Below are 14,566 nucleotides of genomic sequence, written 5' to 3' on the forward strand. Positions count from 1 at the left end.
GAGTTTGACACATGTGAGTTGTAGGTACCTGTATTGAAACAGATCCTTCTTTGCTTTTGGAGAGGAAGCTGGAGATTGACAGGTTAATGTCAATGCTGTTAGTATCTGCAGCAGAACTGCTGCCTGAGTCAGAGTCTTTCTCTTTTTCAACATCAGGTTTCACCACCTCTGCTGCATTCTGGTCATTCTCAAGCATGGTAGGTGCTTCCAGGGTCTCTGGTCTGTCTTCATTGGCTTCTTGAGGTTTTTCTGTTGCACTGACCTCCTGTTCTTTTACACCATTGATGACAACAACAGGCAATTCATTCACAGAGATGTCATCTACTACATCTACTCCCTTGGTTGCAGGATCCTCTTTGGGTTCTGAACTCTCAGCCTCATCTCCACCTTTATCATGTTCCTCTGTTGCCACTTGAGGAAGATCCTCCTTTACCTCTTCTGTAGAAACATCTGGTGAAGTTCCCATTTGCTCCTCCTTTACTTCTGAAGAAGCATCTGGTGAAATTTCCAGTTGGTTCTTCTTTACCTCTTCTGTAGGGACATCTGGTGAGGTTACTGTTCTCTCATCCTCCACTAGTTCCTTTTTAGTAATTTCTTCCTCAGTCTCAATTTTGTCTTCTGTTTTTCCTGTAACAACTGGTTCAGAGCCTTCTTCAGTAACACCATCAGATTTGTTCTCTGGTTCAGCTTCATCTGAAGGTAGGATACGTTCCTCTTCTTCATCTGTGGTGGTTGGTGCTTTGGCTTGCTGCTGCATTTCTTCATACTCTTCTTTCTTCTCTGTTGTCTCTTCCACCTTCACTTCTTTCTTTTCTTCCTCTCCAGTTTCTTCACTGACGGTCACAATCTCTTGGAGGACGGTGTCATTTGATGCTGGTGGGTTTGGCTGATCAGAAATCTCCACTTCTGTGGTCACTGGTGTAGGAGATTCCTCTTGTTTTGGTACAGCCTCCTCACCAGAACGTGATTCCTCATTGCTGGTGTCTGACACACCAAACTCATTCATCTTCTCATCCTCAGCATGGTTGGGTTTGCTGGTGTCCACCAGCATGTCGGAGGTCTTGTCACTAGCCTGATCCTCTGAACTGGGTTTTCTTTCAGGTTCAGTCCTCTCTGTGACCGACTCAAGAGTTGGCGTGTTCTGATACTGCCTCTCATCCTCTGAGCTGCCAACGCTGGTGTCCGATAATGCACGTTTGTGTCCAGGCACTGCCTACATATAACAAACAAAAACAATGTGATGTTTTGAACAGTGTGATGTGCATGAATATACTTAAAGAACTCTGGTGGTGTTGTCTTCCATGCATATTATCATCACAATTTCAGATTCTCTGAATGTGCTTCTACATTCCGAAAGAGATCAATTTTTTATGTTCATACCAGCTGGGGCTCGGGCTCTTCTTCCTCCTCTTCCTCTTTTCCCTCTTCCTCTTTGCCATCTTCAATCTCCTCAACCACTTCGGCTTTAGCCTCAGCAATCAGCTCTCGCAGTGGTTTGCTATCCTCCACATTTGAAACAAATGGATGCTGAAAGCAGACCATGGCTCATTACTTACATGTGCATTTTAATTTCATCCTTTAAATGGAACTGCACCAAGATATACAAGATGGCCCAACCTGTAAGAGCTGCAATGCACCCAACCTATTGTCTACATTCTTATCCAGCGCTTTCCGCAGGAAATCACTGAACTCCGGAGACCTGTTTAACACAGCGGAGGAACAAATATAAACCATGTGCTGAATGTAAAAGCGCTCTTCGTTTGGGGTATTACAGTCATAACTATTGAGCAACAGGCTATCCAGTTCCAGCCTGATCATGTGTTGGGACTCTGTGTGGGCGACAGCTTATACGATTCATCAGCTCAATGGCCTCCAGTTTGATTATTTCATAGTTGGAAGGTTATTTATCATACCACCCAAAATATGACCAAAAAAAATTATTGAAATAACCTGTCCTCAGAAACGATATTGCTTCTATTGCTAATCACATTTGACTTCATTGACACAAGTGGAAGATCATGGCACTGAGTCATAACTCTTACCATCGTGATGGAGCTGCGAGTGTGGGGGGCTCAGACTTTGCTATTTTTAGCAGGACTCTCATTGGGTTCATCTCGTGGTTGGGCGGCTCGATCTGTGCCAGCTCGATCAGAGTCACCCCCAGGGACCAGATGTCCGCTTTGTAGTCGTACGGTCTGTCCTTTGACGTCTCACACATCACCACCTCGGGTGCCATCCTTGCATTTAAGAGAGAGAAGGGGAGGGATTTTGTTAAATCGGACAAATAAAGAACCGTATTATGTGCCCTATTCACAGCCCTGTTCTTACATAGTGACAGATCTCATGATTCAAAGCAAGACTTAAATTGAGTGACTAACCAGTAAGGCGTTCCAATGAATGAGTCTCTTCTCTGTAGAGTCTTTGTATTCTTTGCAGACACTCCAAAATCAGCTGAGAAGAGACATTGATCAAAATTAGAGACATACTGGCTGACAGCACTATGGAATTAAAAAAGCTATTAAAAAAGCCTTAAAAAACAACAACAACAACAGTAATTGTTGAAAAACTTAAAAGCCAAGATAAACATTTCAGTTTACTAATATCCACCCCTATTAATTACCGAAGATCAATTAATCAGACTTTGACAAAATTACTTTTCCCTGACCTTTCCAGATGTTTGGGATGACTGGATACATTTTTTAATTTTTTTATTATCATTTTACAGAAATTATTAGGTGTCTTCAACAGCCATAAAGAGTCATTCCTAGCCAATTTAATGTTTTAGAGCAGGGGTTCCCAAACTTTTTTTGTTCTAGGACCCACCTAGACAAGTATAATCAATCTCAAGACCCACTTGCACTGGTGCTACCAACTTTCTCAGTTGGTCGCACCAGCATGATTTGGTCGCACTTTTTTTTTTTTTTTTGCTACATGCCATGGGATTAATCAATGCATGCTGATGGTCTTAATCTGCATTCCCTAGTTTTGCACTGATGTAAAAAGACTGACAGTGACAAGCCTTCATGTTAGCAAAATATTTTAAACTTTTAACTCTTAAAAAAACTTTTAAAAACATGTATGTTCTTTAATGTTTGATTATAATTTTACCGTCTTCACATAGGGATGGGAAATGATACGATTTTATCAATAATAATAATGCCACTGACGATTTTGATTATCGATCCGATTCTTTAACGATTCTCTTATCGATTCTTGATAGCACTGTGTAGAAAAATGTAGTCTCATGCTTTTCAAAAAAAAAACAAGGGGTTTTATTTATTTTAAAGCTTAAGCTTGAGTAAGCAAACTGTACTTTTTATGTAATTTATGTAATAAATAGAACTTTATTGTAAAGTGTTACTGATTCAAACGTCTCCTGAGTTCACTGTTGGAAAGATCAGTTGTCCATTCATTAAAATGAATCGTTCAAAGGAGTCATTAGTTTGCGAATTGGACGTGTCATGCGCGTTGTGTGATTATCCCAGCAGTTAGGACATAGACATCCAAGATTTGTGTCAACACAGAAAACATTTCATCACTGGATAGTTTTTTTCGTTTATTAAAGTGTTGTTTTATGTCAGCTGAATGTCTGGGACGCTTTTCAGAGAAGATAAGGCAACAACTTATTTAGCACAATTCATACCCAGCTGTAATTGAGGAAGAAAAAAAAAGTCTCTGAATGCTCCACATGAAACTTTGGTCTTCCGACCTTTTACCACCGTGTCGATTTATTTTGATTAATATGTGCGAGGGAGAGAGAGTAAGACAGCGCTTAGTTTGGAGACGGTGAAGTCTTTTTTACACTTTCGCCTGGCTCCGAATAGAGAGAGAGAGCGCGCGCACGCGCGCGCGACCGAGTACTCTCTCTGCTCGTTCTTTCAGTTAAACATGCACTGTGACTCTGTCACAAGCGCAGCAGTTCATCTACATTACTCAGCGATCAAATAACACTTTGGCGGGCGCTAAAATTCATAGTCGTTTGGTCATTAATCGGACTGGTTTTGTTTCACTCATCGTAAAGTAAATTTAGCTGCAGCTAAGTGCCTTTGTGCGACCTACCTTTTCTCACTGTGTGACCCACAAGTGGGTCGCGACCCACAGTTTGAAAACCACTGTTTTAGAGCAAAGCAACATTTAAATATATAAATGTAACAATTATAAAATTAGAGTTTTATAATTATGAATTGTCATAACGGTGTTAGTATATAAAATTGAATTGTCATATTCTTAGAATTTTATAATTATAAAAACAATTAATTTTATAAATACATTTAGTATTATTATATAAATAAATATTTATTTTCTATTTATGATATATTTTTGATAATTTCGATCACAATTCAAGGACAGGGAAATCACCATTTTAAAACTCCACGATACTTCCAGTCTTTCAAGACTCCAGTGAAAATGTAGTATTATTTATATAATATTATAGTATTTCTTAATATTTTGAACTCACCTATTTTTATATTTCATATTTTATATATTTTTTATCATTGTAGTACTTCAACTTATTTACTTCAGTTCAAATAACGAAAAGGTTTTGTAATAGTTTTAGTTTTATTTAACAATAACAACATTGTCTTCTTTTTAAGGCAGTCATTTGTCCCTCAGGTGCTAAGACAGTATTTAAGCACACTTCACGAAGCTATTACCCAATTTGACGTCTCCATCCGAGGTTAAGAGAATATTTCCAGCCTTCAGGTCGCGGTGTATAATCTTATTTTCATGGAGGTAAACCAGCGCCTCCAGTGTCTGTTTACACACAACCCGGATCTGAGGCTCTGTCAGTGGCCGCTCCAGCTCTGCAGACACACACATACACAAGCAAAATTGTCACTACTAAGCAAGCACACTTTATATGATTTTTTTTATTTGCTGTGATGTGTATTCAAGTTAAACTAGACAAATAAACTCAAATGTATAAGTGACAAAGGGCTATGGCTTTTATTAATAGATTTGTTCTCTGCTGTTGTTCTTGGCTAAGTAGTGTACACTGACTGAAGCAATGTGAACTGCCTTTATTACAGCCGCACTGCTGGGATAGGCCATCACAGAACAGGCAGAAGGCAACAGAGGGAGTTATAACAGCACAAACAGTGAGTCAACAAAAGCGTTTCCATCATAAGAACACCTCCTCACCCCAACACCTCCCACCAGCAACACCTCTCTTTCAGGCTAAATGTAGAAGTAGCCAGATTTTCATCACAGAAGACTAAACACAGTCATAAGAAGGAGAGTTTTTATTCTTACAGGATATTGTTTACAACTGCAAAAAAAAATTTCAATCAAATAAGCTGACAAGATTTTTGATTGAAAACAGCTTTTTGTAAATGGTACAGACAACACTGTACAAAAAGAGAAGAAATGGGACCATTTGTTAGACATTTAAGCATTGTTTCTGGCTGAATAAATACCACTGAGAGCCATGAAAAATGTGTAATTTCTACTTATGAATTTGCTGACATGGCATGTCACAGAAAAGGTCTGATCCGTGTGGGGACATTTCAACATCGCTTCCAGCCAACACGGAAAAAGGCTGAGTAGCTTTAAAAAGAGCCTAACCACTCCTTAAAAAACTGACGTTGATAATTATATGGTCCAGTCCAGTGGCAAAACTGAGCACAGCATGCTGGTGTGCCAGTGAGGTCTGGAGGAATGGAACATCATCACACAGTAGAACAGACTCAGACGACCACAGAGCCTTCTATTACCTTCAGTTAAACAAAGACCATTAAACTTACCCAACATCACAGCGTCTACTGCTCCTCCGGCACAAAACTCAATGAAAATCTAAAGGAGGAAGAGAAAGACAGATCCAGAAGATGAATGAACTAATAATGACACTGATTCCAAAGTTTGCAATTTAGCATTTTACATCTCCATTACAAGGGTGAAAGAAGGCATGATGCATTATATTTATCAAATGTAACAGTACAGGCATTTATAATGTTACAAAAGATTTCTATTTTGAATAAATTATTGTTTTGAACTTTCTATTCAGCAAAGAATCCTGAAAGAAAGTATCACGGTTTCCACTTTTTTTTTTATTAAATATTGGTTTCTTCTGGCTTCTAGTTAAAGTACTGATGACTTCACTTAAAAAACCTTTTCTGATGTCTTTGTTAATGGCACTCTCAGGTATCATTAGAAGGGCTATGATGAGATGAGAACATTTTGTAAAAATTGCTAATCTAATTTCTAGTTTTATTAGGTTACACAAGTATTCACTTATTTTTTTGGTATACTGGATAATGGCAACCAACAGCAGTGCAGTGATAAATGAAACTTAAGCCTCTGAGTGAAATGATAAAATCATTATGTAAGTGAACACCGTCCTATTACACTGACCACAGCAGCTGGTCTTTAAGGTAACAGGTGCTGCAGAAAAATCAATACAACCCCTATATTATGCTATGTCCCATGAGAGGAGAGAAATAGCTTACATAGTAGCATACAGTAAGCAATCTCATCACAAACCAAGAGAACTTACGTTTATTGGACACACTTCGACACTAAAGCGTCAGTTCTTTCATACAATGTTAACTCATGAAAAGTCAGCTGCATCTGAATTAACTATGAACACTGACAGGAGGCTGGAGAATAATGTAACATTACGTGACAAACAATTGACTGCTGTGCAGATTTTAGTCAGCTTTCTATGAATATTTTGCACAGCTCTGACACTGAGTGTAGGAACGATCTCTCTACGCATTAAGAGGCTTGCTTGTGCTGCTATGAGCTGTGCATTCATATCTCTTGAATAGCAGCCAGGCTAAGCAGACTGGACTTGCATCTAATTAATTCATGAGCACTTTCTCTGGTCATTTGAAATAGGCCATTATCCTTCTATACATGCCAACCGCAGAGGGGAGGATCATATGAAACCATCCTTCCATAATTATCTTGGGAGCTCTATAGTAGAAAAATAGGATCCACTGACACTCTTTAGACAGGGATGAAAAGAGAGGGATAATTGTGGACTAGTATGGAGCTGTTAGGCCTTGACATTGTCATTATTCACTATTACATTTAAAAAAAATGAAATGAGCAAGTTTTTTTTAAATAGTTTTTGCCATTGTTGAGAGGGGAATAATGTGGGAATGAACTTGATTTTATCCAACAGGATTTGATTGGATTATTACATCTTAGATTTTATTAGGAACAAATTAGCTTGATAAAAATAAAACATTTAAAAATAGAAGATTAAAAACATTATTTAAAAATGATGCGGTTACAAAATGGTTTCAAAGCCCAGAATGAACATTATGCCATATTTTAATAGCCTTGAAGTATGTGAGAAAAACACAGCAAGATCCAGTTTGTTGTGTGTACAAACACTTCTTAACCAACAGCATAGTGCTACTCGACGAGCAAGGCGAGAGTGAAGTGTGCTCTCACTCCTACTCCTCCTACAGAGGTCAATGTCTGTGTGTATGTGTGTGTCTGGCTGCAGTACAGCAGAAGTAACCAAACCCCTCATGAGAAGAGTCACTCACCCATAGTTTGCTCTCATAATAAAAAGCATCCAGCAGTTTGACTATGTAGTGATGGTCACAGGAGGCAAGGATCTCAATCTCCACCATGTAGTCCTCTAGCTCCTCTTCTGTTTTGGTATCGATCACTTTCGCTGCAGCCAGGATCCCGGTCTCTTTGTTCTGAGCCTGTGATAAAAGCAAACAGTGGGAAATATTCAACAGGTAGCACAGGCATACAATGGCTTCTATGATGCTGTACAGACCTGCTATTCAAACAGCAGCTCACAAGCAACACTTTATTGTCAATGCCAGGAGCTCAAACTTAAGGATAATTTTCTTTGATCTTGAACACATTTTCCTCTGAGCTGTAATAACTGTCAGTGTCGAGCAGACAACCACTAAGATACAATCAATAACTAGAAGCTCAATTTCGCTAGTCTCAGCCTCAGACGTCATGCTCACGGACTACCCACGCTCACCTTTCACCTGATGTCTGATGCATATGGCAGACTAATAAAGAAATACTTACACAAAGTCATATGTCGATTTCTACCTGATTTCTAGGAGTCTAGTGTTTGGCCGTCTTTAATGTCTAAAAGGAAACAAATCTGTTTACTTGAAGACGGTGACAATAACCGATTCACATAAACTACTAAATGCTGGATTTTAAAAAACTTTTGAAATCCAGCGGATAATTGCTCATGCGAAGCAGGTTAGAAACATTAAAATATATTTAAAAGGTTTTTTTTGAGGCACTTAGTTGAATGTAAAAGATGTTTGTTTACTTACAGGATGCAGGAAAAGTATAATTTTCCAAGCTTAGCCCACCCTTTACCAACATATGAAGGGATTCCTAGGTGATTCTTCATTGTATTAGCTGTATGTCCTCTCACATCTTTAATGAAAGACCAGGTAAAATACCTTACTGAAAATGGAATACCTGCAGCATATGAAAGTGCTGATGCTGCAATCTCAGCCGCCTGATTTAGTATTGTATTCGGATCACCGAATTGTTTTGTGTGCGCAAAACGTGAAGAGAAGTGTACAGAAGGCGTCTGATGGTTGTTGATGAAGTGCACACCTTTGAAATAATCTGTGCTTAGTTTTAGATGGATAAAAATTCAGAGAACAAACTTTACTGTCTCTGGTGTAATATATTTTTTTTTTAAGAATTCATGAAGCATTTGGTTTTCAGTGCAGCTTCAGGAGATACACCGTTATCTTGACTTCTGAACTGTCTGATATGTGTAGCTTTGTACAAAATTTTTACTTTACTAATACTTCCACTTTTTCAATATTAGTTAGTCTGAAATGTTGCCGTTTCAGCATAAAAAGATCTGCCATGTTACAAAGCTCAAAGTCCACTCCAAAGGGAGATATTTTATTTAACAGAATCCACTTTTCAAGAACTACAATAAATGGCTCGTTTGAACTACAACACGATTTTTCCGGATCTTGACTTATGTCACAATGTTACTCATTTAAATAAACTGGAATACGCAAAAAAGGGGGCTAGGCCTGGTTGAGCTGCGCTAGAGAAGATGAATAGTGTTACCGCTATGTCAAAGAGACGAATGATCTTCGTTCGTTAACATTGTCAAGGGCTGAATCGAGCTCGAATTGGTTTGAAATTGACGCCATCCTTAATATTTACAGTTTACACTAGAGCAGAAATCACAGTTATGGAGGGGTGGGACATTTCCCGAACATGCGCTACGCTGTGCCAATCACGACACACTGGGCCAGCTAACCAATCTCAGCACATTTTGTATTTTGGATGGAGGGGTTTCTTCAAAACGCATTCGAGAGACTGGGGAGTGAGAAGCTGTAATACAAAATATGTGAAAAATAATGTGTTTTTTGAACAATCAAGCATGAAAACATTCTAGACTTCAAAATCAAGACTTCGTAAAATGGCAAAATAGGAGGACCCCTTTAATGGCATGAGTAGCACTAGGAGTAAAACTATTGATAAAAAGAAGGAACTTGTGTACAACCTGTAAAATGGCTGAATGGGAAACAAATTCCTGAATACCCAGAGATTAGCCTATTGCCTTTGACCTACTTCATTACAAAAGCATTTTCACAGCTTTAATCCAACAAGAGAGACATTCAGAATGAAACTTATAACCATCAAACCACATTGGCCTTGCTAACTAACTAATTTGTTACAATAATGATTGAGTAATAAGCCAACAGACGTCACGTGTAACTGTATTATGAAATTCTGGAATATTGAACATGAGATATGTATATGATATAAAAAAAAAAAGAAAGAAATATCTTGTAAAAGATTAGCCCCTCCCAGTAACCTGCAACTGATACATAAGCAACAACATCTATTCTTTAAAAAAGCAGAAAAAAGAAAAACGGAAGCATGACAGGGTTACCTCATCTAAAGGCGCGCCAGAGGCTGTTTGAGGAAATACATATCTCCATGAGGCTTTGAGGTCATCCCTATGAACTACAACACAACAATTAAAGTGTTGCAGTTGTATTTTGTAAGTGTTTGCATTAGCTAACAACTCCAGAATATTCTATTCAAATCGGATGTGACTAATGACGGGTGTAACACATTATTCCATTCAACCATCCTCCATCTATGCCAAGGAACAGTTTCTATTCTGGGATCAACCTCTGAGTGTTTACAGCTACCCGAAAACAGAGAAGAGTAGACAGAGAAAGGAAAGAGTCAAGTGTACCATGAAATGTGTGAGTGGACCGGAGTTTATTGAAGCAGAAAGTCTCTCTCAATTTCACTTGTACTGCTTCACGCCTGTTTTTACCCTCAGACCAACAGGAAATTAACACAACCTCTGCATTTCTGAAACAACCATGCTAAAGAGAGAGAGAGTAGGGTTCATTTGGTTTCCATTATTGTTCCACAGAACTAGCGAGTCTGGGCAGGTCACACTTCTCATAGTTCATCAGAAGAGGAAATAATAATTTATAACTGTATTATACTAGTGCTGATAAGAATATACAATGACAATGCACAAAGAAAGACAAACAGACTGGTCAGTAAAACCAAATTCAGATCATGCGGTTTAAAATCGCAATGGAATTGAAGTCGTAAAGATCTTTTCTTCCATTTTGCAATGTAAAATTCCGAAGTGTAATGGATTATCCAAAAAAAAAAAGAAAAAAAAAAAGAAAAAAAAAAGTGGGGTGGGGACTTGGTTCTATCTATCAGTTGTTGATTGGATTTTTGGAGTCCTGCATGTGTCACCAGAAGGTCAAGTTATGACATTTTAAAGGGGTCATATAATGCCATTTTTGTACAAGCTAATATGATTCTTTAGGGTCTAAATTAAAAGTTTGTAATATACTTTAATTAAAAATTCTCATTAGTATTGTAAGAAAACACTCATTTTACCTGGTCAAAAACAGCTCTGTTTTCAGCACGCCGTTTAAGTGCATGTGTCTTTAAATGATAATGAGCTTTGCTCACCCCGCCCCTCTGTTCTGTGCGTACACCGTTTTTAATAATAACACAATAACCATAACGCGTTGTTCATTATAAAAGTGGGATTATGAATTATATTGAGAACGTCGTACATAGAAAACATGCCGTAATGTACCCTGAGTGTAAACAGCCGCATTCATCGTGAAGCGTGCAAGCGATTTGCAAAGATTAATATAAATATTAATATAAAGGCTAATAAAACGTTACACTCACCTCAGTTATTCTGGAGGTGCAGCAGGAACACGAATAGTTGGTACCGATCCTTTTTTCAGGAGCAGCTTCTTAGCAAAACCAGCTTTATAACGTTACTGACCCTCGTTTGTAAAGCAGTCTGGTGTGTGAAATGATTCGCCGCAAACATGAAAGCATTGACGTTGATTGTGGGGAATATTCCCTTCGAAAACAAACTCAGCCACTGCGTCTTCAGCGGTTCGGATTTAGGAACATCAAAATGACTGCTGTGTTCGTTATTACACCCAAGAACCGAACCGAACACCACAGTCGCTTAAATGCCATTCTGCTCATAGACAGTGCTCCAACGTTTCAACAATGACCGCGCCGGTCCGCGCGGACTATGATTGACAGCTCGTTCATGAGCGAGGGCGGGTCTGTGTTGAAACGCTCCTGTCAATCAACAATCGTGGGAGGGGCGTTGATTTTGTGACGTCACAAAATCAAACGGCTTGATTTGAGAGAGGGGAAAACATAAGAAGATTTTTTTTTTAAAACTGGATGGATTTTTATCACTTTATGATGGTTGTGTACAGGCACTGCCAACACACATTTCAGTACAATCAACTTGTAAAAGTGCATGTACCATTATATGACCCCTTTAACTAACATTTAATTTGTTTTTAGGAAAAACGAAACATGCACAGATGAATTATTCACAATAAGTTCTATATTATGTATTAACAAAATACATATGGGGAATTGTCATTTCATGCCAACTTTAAGTTAGCCACAGAAATCTCAGAAATCTAAAAAACTAAACTTGTCAGAGAAAACATGTAGAACAGAGCTTGATTTTATCCATCTGGAAATTACTGAATGGTGGTTGTTCATTATAAGGATGGAGCCATATCAAATTTGCTAAAAACAATGCCTGAACCACATTATCCAACAGCCAGTGTGGCCTAAGTGATGTCACTGGACATTGACAAGCAAAATTGTTTCAGAGGAGAGTTATTATGTTTTGAATGATGATTAAAGATTACAAAGACAAACAATTGTTTTCCCCTTTGGAATAACATCCACTGATGAATCTTTCACTGACCAGGAATGCACATTAATTTATTGATAACTTGTTTTGCTTGCAATATTTTTTTAAAGAGACTCAAAATACAGTACAGTGTATCTCACCAGGTAAGATAGGAATAAAAGACTGCAAAAATAAAAAAGAAACAGTAGTGAACCTCTGGTAAACCACATGAAAATGTGGTTCAGATGTTTATCAAAGTGCCTAACACCCCCCCAGCATCAGTGCTAAACTGAGGCAGGAAGATCCTGCTGATTCACCCTGATAAACCTCACCACACCTCTGCATGAGGTCCTACATTCATTCACACAGAGCGTTACTTCCTCATTAGACAACTTCTTACCAATACTTATTTCAGAATAAGATGTCCATAAACTTGAGACATACTGATTATATTTTGTGGCTGGTTTTGTATGAAAACCAGTGCAGAATCTTAAATAACAAAGGCTAAACTGTCTGCATTTTAATCATGTCACTGATACCTCAAAGATGTGTGTGTTGTACAATTTATTTAGAATGTCACACCCAACTTGTGGTGTCACAAACACAATGCATTCCATAAACAAGAGCAGTATGGAAACATTCTTCGTCAGACTGAAGCCTGAAGCAGGCAGGGTTGACAGGAATGGTGTGAATTAAACTACAACTGGTTCTACAACACGAGCAAAACTACATTAACTAGGCTTTTGAGAATGTAAAGAGATTAAATAAATCCAAATAGGCTACTACTTAGTTGTGTTTGACTCTTTTTGTCCAATTAAATTGTGTTCAACTGAGAATGGAAAGTCGTTGGGTTCAATAACTCTACATTCTAGATGAAGTTGCCCATGTTTACATCCCTTTCTTTACTTCTCTACTGCCCTTAAAAAATATGCCATGGTAACAATTGTTTATGCCAAAATACCATAGTTGCTAGTGCTACTGTTATTCATAATACTGGGAAGTCATCAAGAGATTCATCAAGCAGTTTTCAAGAAAATGTCAAGTGCTGGTCAGGAAACAATCATTTAATCAGTTAAAATTATAGTTTTTATTTTTTTTAATCCGTTCAAATTATAGTTCAACTTTACATTAAAGTTCTGTCATCGTCACCTTTTTATCCCGTGGAACACAAAATGAGTTGTTAGTCAGAATGAGTCTCAGCAACTATTTACTTTCATGGTATGGAAAACAGATGCAATTGATGGATTTATGATGGTAACGTCAGTCTCTCACAACATCTCGTTTTGTGTCATACAGGTTTGGAACGACATAAAGGTAAATAAATATTGACAACATTTACACTTTGGAGAGAACCGCCCCTTTAAAATGAATCAGTAGAGTCAGAGGGACAATGCTAATACACTCAGGTGACAATCACCTACTGGAGGATGATGATATTTACCTTGTAGACTTTCCCAAAGGCTCCATCCCCAAGTTCTCCCACGATCTCCCACTCTTCCTCGGGGTTGATGTCTCTGTGAACGTGCTCATACTGTTTCTTCTTCTTCTCCGTGCCCAGCTTAAATATCTTCCGAAAATTGAAAAAGGACATCTTCTAAACGCAATCTATATGTCTGTCGGTTTAAAAAAAGAAATGACACGACATAAACTGTTGTGTTAACACTGTACTAAACGAATCACTTGGGGAGTTGGCTAATGAGCTAGCTGCGGATGATCGATTCCTAGCTAATGTTAACTCATTTAACTGTACAGTTGCAGACAGCTCCAAGTAATCCTGTGAATGGCGGCGAAGGTATTAGTCTCTCTGAATGTGACCGAGGTCAGTCTTTATGTGGCATTTCACGTCTCCATAACATTGAATCATCTAGACGAGCGACTCCTTCCACACAGGGATGGAAAAGTAACAGTCCACTTCCTCAGCTAGCTTCACAACGGCTACATGTGTGTGATTCTCTGTATTTACCTCATCCGTCTGATAAAAAATAAGCCTCGCAGTCAAACAAGTCTCGCGTATTGAAATATGTCGTTTAAAAAAATCTAGGGTACAGTAAAATCCATAAAGGTGGAGGCGATTAGGTAGTTAGCACACCGTAAAAATGCGGAGCGGATGCTGATGACCAAACTCCTGTCTGAGCTCAGTCTACTGCTCACGGGAAGGGTGTGTGTACAGCTTAGCCAAACACAACCGTTTCGATAAAACCGATTGAACAAACTACAGGACACCAGCAGGCCAAGTCGACACTGCTCGCGGTGTTGAAATGGACGTTTCTCGCGCCTTGCTCAACGGCCGCTCGGGTCTCTCGTGACTAACTTCTCGAGGATGTTGCGGGAGGACTCAAAGCGCGTGCGTTTGGATAGGGAAGGCGCGTGCCCGGCAGTGGAAAAACTGGTGCATGCGCAGTTGGTGCTGGCCATGCAGAG

General features: G+C 38.7%; 1 protein-coding gene across 4 annotated transcripts in view; it reads right to left on the reverse strand.

Moving 5' to 3' along the window:
• The window catches only part of slka (STE20-like kinase a), a 28,195-nt gene extending 13,675 nt beyond the window's left edge, over positions 1-14,520 (reverse strand). For all 4 annotated transcript variants that reach the window (XM_082154940.1, XM_082154939.1, XM_082154938.1 and 1 more), the window contains exons 1-9: positions 13,587-14,520; positions 7,500-7,664; positions 5,745-5,793; positions 4,656-4,805; positions 2,379-2,451; positions 2,043-2,237; positions 1,618-1,699; positions 1,381-1,527; positions 29-1,213 (exon numbers count right to left, since the gene is read on the reverse strand). In XM_082154940.1, the coding sequence (XP_082011066.1) occupies positions 29-1,213; positions 1,381-1,527; positions 1,618-1,699; positions 2,043-2,237; positions 2,379-2,451; positions 4,656-4,805; positions 5,745-5,793; positions 7,500-7,664; positions 13,587-13,736 (2,196 nt within the window). In that variant the 5' untranslated portion in view covers positions 13,737-14,520. The remainder of the gene's footprint in view (positions 1-28; positions 1,214-1,380; positions 1,528-1,617; positions 1,700-2,042; positions 2,238-2,378; positions 2,452-4,655; positions 4,806-5,744; positions 5,794-7,499; positions 7,665-13,586) is intronic.
• Between the last annotated feature and the right edge of the window lie 46 nt (positions 14,521-14,566).

The sequence above is a fragment of the Leuciscus leuciscus genome, assembly GCF_965113295.1.
Source record: "Leuciscus leuciscus genome assembly, chromosome: 22".
Classification (NCBI taxonomy): domain Eukaryota; kingdom Metazoa; phylum Chordata; class Actinopteri; order Cypriniformes; family Leuciscidae; genus Leuciscus; species Leuciscus leuciscus.